Genomic DNA, 8,081 nt, shown 5'->3' on the forward strand with positions numbered 1-8,081 from the left:
GGGAGTTTTATTGGTTCACCAAAATTGGCAAAACTGGAAAAAAAAACAAAAACCAATCCCCCCAAAGCAGCCCAGGAATTATGGGAGGGAGGGAGAGAGAGAGAGAGAGAGAGAGAGAGAGAGAGAGAGAGAGAGAGAGAATGAGAATGAGTTAGACTTAGCAGATGCAAATCTGTAAGGAATCTGAAAGGAGGTTGGGTGGGGGGCAGGACTTACAGCACAGGCAGGCAATGGAGAGGTCGCTATGAGCAGGAAGTACTTGTGGCTTTTTTTCTTCCTCTTCAGGTGGCCTGGTCACTGTGGCTTACGTTGAGAGCTTACAAGCTGGTATCATGATTTTGGGCTCAGCCTTGTTAATGGGTTATGGTGAGTAAGCGCCCCATCTCCACTCCCCCCACCCCCGGGGGGAAAATCTTTGAATCTAGGGTTACACAGGAGGGGAGGGTGGGTAGTCATAAGCTGCCACATCTTACACATCTTAAGAGGGTGAAGATGAAATGACTGAACTAGTCAGAACCCAAGAGCAGGTCAAAGGTCATGCGGAAAGTTCAGAAGGCACCCTCGCTGCAGGGGTAAGGTGGGTGAAGTGGTGAAGTGCAGATGGTGGACTCCAGGCCTGTGGTGCAGCACGCCCCTCCCCAGCCCATATGTTGTCCTTGGTCTCCAGTTGGAAGCCCCTTCCGTTTGCCCGCTCAGGTCTAGAAGAGCCACCCCCAGCTGTGTGATTCTACACACCCAAATCACCGCCACACAGGACACCCTGCTGTCCCGTAGACCTCAATGATTGCTTCACGAGTAAATCACACACACTCCATCCAAAAGTTCTGGAACTCACACAAAGTGTCCTTTACAGAAAGTACAGCCAGGGGGCTGGTGAGATGGCTCAGCTACAATGGGTTAAAATTCGGAAATCGACACATCTGGCTTCTCCTGTGGCTGCTGAGAATCTGCACTTGAGTCCTCATAAATGTACAAGAGGTGCTTGTATCCTCTGAGCCACCTCCCTAGCTCTCAGTCTGAGACATAACGTAATTTGTACAGTTCAAAATTTAAGTTCAAGTTTGTCACTTTCTATTTCTTCTCCTATCTTGTTCAAATGCATTTAAATAATCCAAAGTTCATAAAGATATTCTCCTGTTATAATTTTGTATTCTATCTTTTGTTAGTGAACATGAATTTGCTTTTCATAAATCCGGTGATATGTCTTTTATTAATTTTATACTCTTTCATTGGTGAATATTAACTTCCAGATAGATTTGAATTCATACAAAAACCGAGTCTGTTTCAAGGGCACATGTGTTTAGTTAAGTAGATGTTTTAGTAGATTTTAGTAGATTTTAAATACTACTTTAAGGTTTTGTGCCACCCAGGACATTAAGGGAGAGTGCCATAAGTTCTGAAGGTTGTGGGCTCCGTGCAGGAAGAGCCACAGTGGGCAAGTGGGCTCCCTGGAGACAGCCCACGGTCCTGCTTGGCTGCTGTGGGTGTGCTCTGGTGAGGCAAGACCCCAGAGACTTCTTCCGAGGATTGCTTCTTTGTGTGTATCTGCGTGGGCAGAAAACACTTTGGACTGGGTTCGTACTGAAGAGCTAAACATCCTAAGATAAGATGGGCTGCAAAGGAAAATGAATGCCCTGGCGGTTTGCGCTGATCCGAGCATGATTTTATTAATCGGACAAGGAAGGATTCTAAGCCCTCCCTGAGTCCCCTGGAGAAACTCTCTCTGTCTCTCTGTCTCTCTGCCACGTGGCCCGATCATGAGCGCGGATGTGTGATGTGTCCGGAAGGCGGGTCCGAGCGAGTGGGCGGTGACAACGTTAGTGGTTGGTCTGAGCGACAGTGGGCGGTGATGACGAGGACTGTAGGGCGGTCTGACAACGCTGCATTCTGGGAGATCTGGGGAGGTCTTCTTAATAGCAATCCTGTGCGTCTGCAAGGGGCGCAATATAATGTTTAGAGGGAGAGTAGTTAATGGAGGTGGGAGACCCCAACATTTCTGCCCTTAATATTTAAAAAATTAAATTTGTTGGACTGGCACAAAAAATATATTTATGTTCTATTGACCTGCCCAGGAGCAGCTTGAGGAAGAAATCCGGTGTAAGGACAGTCAGAATTTTATTTTACCACCAGGGATCTTCTAGTAAATCCTCAATTAGAAAAACCTGATTTGGGGGGTTTTGTTTTAACAGATCTTGTGAAAAATGCAATGTCACCCCCCCCACCTACTTCCCAGGCCTAGGTAGATACTAGAATATGAATGTGACTTTTACATGATATCTTTAACATCTTGGCCTTACGCCAGCATTACTTAATAAGACCAAACCACGATAATGTTTAGATGCTGAAGAGTTTGTCACGGCTCCTGTAGCGAGGTGAATCTGAATGGCACTTGCTACACTCTGTCCAGTCTGGATGTAGCTGACCTGCCTGAGAGAAAAGCCAAACAGTTGAATGGGATCAGGATAACAAACTTTCTTGGGAAAGCCAGCTAGTGCTCCAATTGGTTGCAATTTAGCAGGTCTCGGTTCAGACCATAGCCCCAGGTGTGTGGGGGAAGGGGCGGCTTGAGAATTACAGAACCACTGTGAGCGCCTTACCAGAGGAGGTGGAGCCAGACTTAACTCTGTCCAGTTAATAAGGATTTTTAACTTTCTTTATTAATATTGGAATTATTACTAGACCAGTCTAAGATTGAATTTAGAGTAACTGGTCACAATGGAGGAAGGAGGGGAATTATTATAACTCNTCCTAAAACTGATCTTTATAAGTCAGATTTCACAGTTTCTAATGTTCTTAATTTAAAAGTTAAAAGCTTGAAACAAGGCAGCTTAGCTTGTCCAANNTTGGACCAAGGCAGTCAAGCAAGGGAGTGTTAAAATTATAACTTTAAATTAGTTTTATATTACCCACNGATACTCAGCTAACTCACAGGTCAGCTTGGCATACAGACCTCTTGTAAGTTGTCATACTTGCAGCATTCTGTGGAGAAAACACAAGCTTTTCTCTACCCCATAAGGGTAGCTGTTTAGGATTAGCCATATAACAAATGAGATTTAAATAATGTGCACAGGGATATTTCTTCCCTTTCTTGTTAAAAGGAAAAGTTTTTAAAAGTTTTTCAGTACTTAGAAATAAAAGCATTCATTTGTAGTAATTGATTAAGTTTTGATGATCAGTAGTTTTGTTTGTTTGTTTGTTTGTTTTTTGGTTTTTCGAGACAGGGTTTTTCTGTACAGCCCTGGCTGTCCTGGAACTCACTCTGTAGACCAGGCTGGCCTCGAACTCAGAAATCCACCTGTCTCTGCCTCCCAAGTGCTGGGATTAAAGGCGTGCGCCACCACGCCCCGCTAGGATGAGAGTCTTAAAGCCCACACCCACAGTGGCACACCCACTTCAACAAGGCCACACTTACTCCAACATGGCCACAACCACTCCAACATGGCCACACCCACTCCAACGAGACCGCACCTTCTCATTCTGCCACGCCCTGGGCAGAGCACATACAAACCATCACAGCCACACCCCTCATTGATTTGGTGTGGTGTGAGTGGACATCGGGGGACTCTCACTGGCTATAGCCTAGTGTGATTACTTCCTGGGAGATAGCCCACTCTGTTGGGCAAATGTCTTGCAGATCAATACAAAGATGAAAGTTCTTTGTCTAGATGAATTAATGATTTTATGGAATTTCTGACTTGATTTAAGTAGTCTTAGGAAGTTAGCTTGACTTAAATAGTTTTGGGAGAGTTTAGGGTAGTTGATAGAAAGTATAAAGTTAGGAAGTTAGGACAGGTGACAGAAAGTTTTAAGTTAGAGTCAAGATTGAAGTTTACCCCTTCCTGATAGTATGGCTTGAGTTAGAGAAAGGAGCCCAGTGAGTGTTCATGCATCACAAGCATGTAATTGTAGAGGCAAAAAGAATAGGCTTGGGACAAGTTAAAATGAACGAAGAAAGCATCCACTCTAGGTTAAGCCTGAGTTCCTTGATCTTGTGATCTAGGGATGAGGTACCAGGTTTTCTCTATGTTCCAGGTTATAATAAAGAGCAAATGATTCTATTACGGGTACAAGAACGGAAGATTAGCCAGCCTCGCTGATCAGAACTTCCAAAATAAGATGTGAGATAGATGACCTGCTCCTTAGTAAGTACAGGTTGTTGTCACCCAAGCAAAGGGAGAAGCTTGCTGCTGTAGACTTGACCTGCTTAAACCTTGTTAATATGTGACCAAAAAATTGCTGCTTTGCGGTCACAATGAGCTTGTGGAAAGAAAGATAGGTGAGAATTGTTATGTTAGATACAAGTTTCATACAAGAAATATGTAATCGTTATCCTGTTGTGATTTCCTTTTGTCTAATGATTTTAATCTGTTTTCAAAGAATATGTTTTTGTGGTAACTGTCCCTGGAAAATGTGTAACTTGTGGCTACGAGGTAGTTTTCTTCCTAATAGAAAAAACTTTGTCTTAAGGGGTATAAGAAGGGGTTAAGAGAAGAAATAAGATCCGGGTGTGGTGGCACACGCCTTTAATCCCAGCACTCAGGAGGCAGAGGCAGGTGGATTTCTGAGTTCCAGGCCAGCCTGGTCTACAAAGTGAGTTCCAGGACAGCCAGGGCTATACAGAGAAACCCTGTCTCGAAAAATCAAGAGAGAGAGAGAGAGAGAGAGAGAGAGAGAGAGAGAGAGAGAGAGAGAGAGAAAATCACTGGAGCTTGTCTTTTGCTTCAGGCATTGTGTGTGTGTGTGTATGAGTGTGTATGTGAATCTGTGAGTGTTTGAGAGAGTGTGTGTGAGACTGTGTACTGTATGAGTGTGTATGTGAGTGTGTGAGGGTGTGTAATTGTGTGTATGAGTATGTGATTGTGTGTGTGAGAGTGTGTAATTGTGTGTATGAGTATGTGATTGTGTGTGTGAGTGAGTGTGTGTGTGTGTGTGTGTGTGTGTGTGTGTGTGTTTGATTTTCTTCCTTTCTTTTCTCTAATAACTGGCTGCCAGAATCAGCAGCCTCTCTCAGTATCTGGACTGACTCTCAGTGCTGACCCCCATCAACTGCCTGCCTCGGTTTACCCTGTGATGCCAAAGCTGGTCTTTGACATGGAGGAAAGTTTAACTAAGATGTATAATATTTTCTTGGCATCTAATGAAAAAGAATGTTAATCTATTTTTTAAACCAAGATTCCTTTGAAAATTTATGAGGGAATTTCAGTTAAAAACTGGTGTGAAGCCAACTTTTTTAGTTTCTAGGGATAGAAATTCTAGGCCTTCAGCCATGGCTGGACCCAGGGTTATGAGTGGACCAGGTAGGCAAAAGATCTCCCAGATGTTGCACTAACAAGAACCCAGAGGAAGTAGAATCCTAAAGTATATTCTCTCTAGTCCAGCAAGGGGCTTGTGTGTATTCCTCACTTACTGGTCGCTGACCAGGAGACAGGGAATGACAGCTAAGCCAGGGTCCTCCTGGGACTGGGAAAGGGGACGATTTGACCCATGCTACTTAAAGCATGCACACCTTCGAAAGAAGGGTTCTGAAACCAGGTAAAGGAGGTGGGGTCCTGAGCATACAATCCAGTGTCCACTGAAGTTCTTCTCATGGAAGGGCTAGTCTTTCCTCGCACCCATGATGCATTGATCATTTGCTACTCTTACATTTTACAGTGGGAGACTGATGGTCACACTGGGTCTTATTTCCAGTGTTGGGTCTTCAGTTGTGTTGTTTATGGTACTCATCAGGGGATTGATAAAGACTTTTTTTTTTTTTTTTTGCTCTTTGTTTTTGTTTCCAAAGCCTTTTATGAAGTTGGAGGGTACCGGGAGCTGGTGAGTAAGTACATGGAAGCCATCCCAAGTAAGACCCAGCAGGGGAACTGGACTGCCCAGCCAGAGTGCTACCTGCCCCGTCAGGATGCTTTCCACATCTTCCGAAGCTGTGTCTCTGGAGACATCCCCTGGCCCGGACTCATCTTAGGTGCCACCACTGTCTCTCTGTTCTACGGGTGTGCCGATCAGGTAATTAAATGCGTGATCACTATAGTGACTGTTAGTGACTGTCCTTTAGTGTCCCTGCATATGCAGGCCACTGAGGCTTGTCTGCTTGCTCATCATTTGCCTCCTAATCTGGAATTGTTGCTTCATTAACATGGCAAGAAGTACTCGTTTTCCCCAGTTGATATAAATGGTAAAATCTATTCTTGTTTAAATATTTATGATAATTTAACTTTGATAATATGTTTTTGAAGTATTCTCTAGCTTTTGTCATTTGGAGGCCTTAGCTTTATATGAAACTCCCATGTGTGTCTTTTATGCCTTTAAAATTTTTTTTGAGAATTTCATACATGAGTATTGTATTTATATAATTTATACCCCCTCATTCTCTTCCCTCTTCTCACTCCTCCTATGTCCCCCTCAGTTCATGACATTTTAAAAATATTAAAAAAAAAAAAAAATATATATATATATATATATATATATATATATATATATATATATAAAATCTCCTGTTGATTCCAGTGTTGCTCACAGGGGTGTGTTCAGGGTTGACCACTTGGGATTAGATAACCTGTGGGGGACGGGGTTGGGACTGAAGAGGAATGACTCTCCTTTTCTCAGTAGCCATTGATTGCTTATACCCCTTAATCTAGGGGTGGAGCATTGTGAAATTCCCCCATCTACAGTGGCATGCCAGCTGCTGGTATCATTTTTCTGGTTTTGCTTAAGCAGCTATATTGTTGAGATCTGTGTGTGGGGCGGAGGTGCAGCTTTCTTGACACATCTAGAAGAAACATGATAATCCTCTGGCTCTTACAAAATTTCTACCTTCTCTTCTTCAATGTTTCATGAGCCTTAAGTATAGGAGCCATATTGCAGATGTATCAGTCGGTTTGGGGTAATTGGGGTGGTTTGAGTAAGAATAGCCCCCATACGTTCTTATATTTGATTGTGTAATCTCAGGGAGTAGCACTGCTGGAGAAGGTGTGGCCTTGTTGGAATGGGTGTGGCTTTTTGGAATGGGTGTGGTCTTGTATGGTGGGTGTGGCCTTGTTGGGGTGGGTGTGGCCTTCCTGGAGGAAGTGTGTCACTGCGGGGAGGGCTTTGAGACTTCAAAAGCCCAAACCAGGTCCAGTTTCTCTCTTCCTGCTGCCTTTGGGTCTACTTGTTGAACTCTCAGCTACCTCTCCAGCACCATGTCTGCCCAGATGCTACCATGCTCCCCACCATGATGGTAATGGACCAAACTGTGAGCCAGCCTCAGTTAAATGCTTTCTTTTATAAGAGTTGCGGTGGTCGTAGTGTTTCTTCACAGCAATCAAACACTAAGACAGCATCTGTAGTAGTCTGTCTCCGCTGCAAAAAGAAGTCTCTTTGACAAGGGGTGGGAACAACATTAATTGGTCAAGAAGGAAGGACTGGAGGAACCAGAGGGGTCAGGGATACACCGGGAGAACACGACCCACAGAATCAACTGGCCGGGACTCATGAGAAGTTGCAGAGATCAGGGGACCTATAGGGCTCTGACCTAGGTCCTCTGCAGATATGTTATGGTGGAGTGGCTTGGTGTTCCTGTGGGAATCCTAACACTGGGAGCGGGGGCAGTCCCTGGCTTCTTTGCCTACTCGTGGGACCCTTCCCCTGCTGCTGGGGACCTTGACCAGCCTTGGTGTGATGGCATGTGTCTGGTCTTGCAGCTTGTTATGTATGTCATGTGTTTGTTTAGACTCAGCAGGATGTATTTTGCACATATATTTTGCATGCACGTGAAACACCTATGTATTTAGCAATAATAAAGGAGAGTTGATCAACTTGAGAGTAGGGCCCTCTGTGGGAGGGAGGGGCTGGCTCGAGGGTAGCTGGGGAGGGACTGGAAGGAGGAAAGGGAAGGGGATGGTGATGTAATTCTCTAAGAAGCACGGTTTAGAGAAAGCATTAGAGGAACCAGAACCCTTAAACTCTCAGAACAAACACCAAATCCTGTAATTATCTAACTGGTGTTACAGGGCTGGAATGTTTATGTTCTACAAGCTTTGCAGCCTGAAAGAGACATCTCCCGGCTGCTCCTGTAAGACCCCGAAAGGAGGAACTCCCTCTGG

At 44.4% G+C, this 8,081-nt stretch overlaps 1 protein-coding gene across 1 annotated transcript in view; it reads left to right on the forward strand.

The window, feature by feature from the left end:
* The window catches only part of LOC110326977 (sodium/glucose cotransporter 1-like), a 51,371-nt gene that overhangs the window by 20,954 nt on the left and 22,336 nt on the right, over positions 1 to 8,081 (forward strand). The window contains exons 6-7 of the mRNA XM_021205656.1: positions 286 to 366; positions 5,783 to 6,003. Of these exons, the coding sequence (XP_021061315.1) occupies positions 286 to 366; positions 5,783 to 6,003 (302 nt within the window). The remainder of the gene's footprint in view (positions 1 to 285; positions 367 to 5,782; positions 6,004 to 8,081) is intronic.

The sequence above is a fragment of the Mus pahari genome, chromosome 9, assembly GCF_900095145.1.
Source record: "Mus pahari chromosome 9, PAHARI_EIJ_v1.1, whole genome shotgun sequence".
NCBI classification, from domain to species: Eukaryota; Metazoa; Chordata; class Mammalia; order Rodentia; family Muridae; genus Mus; species Mus pahari.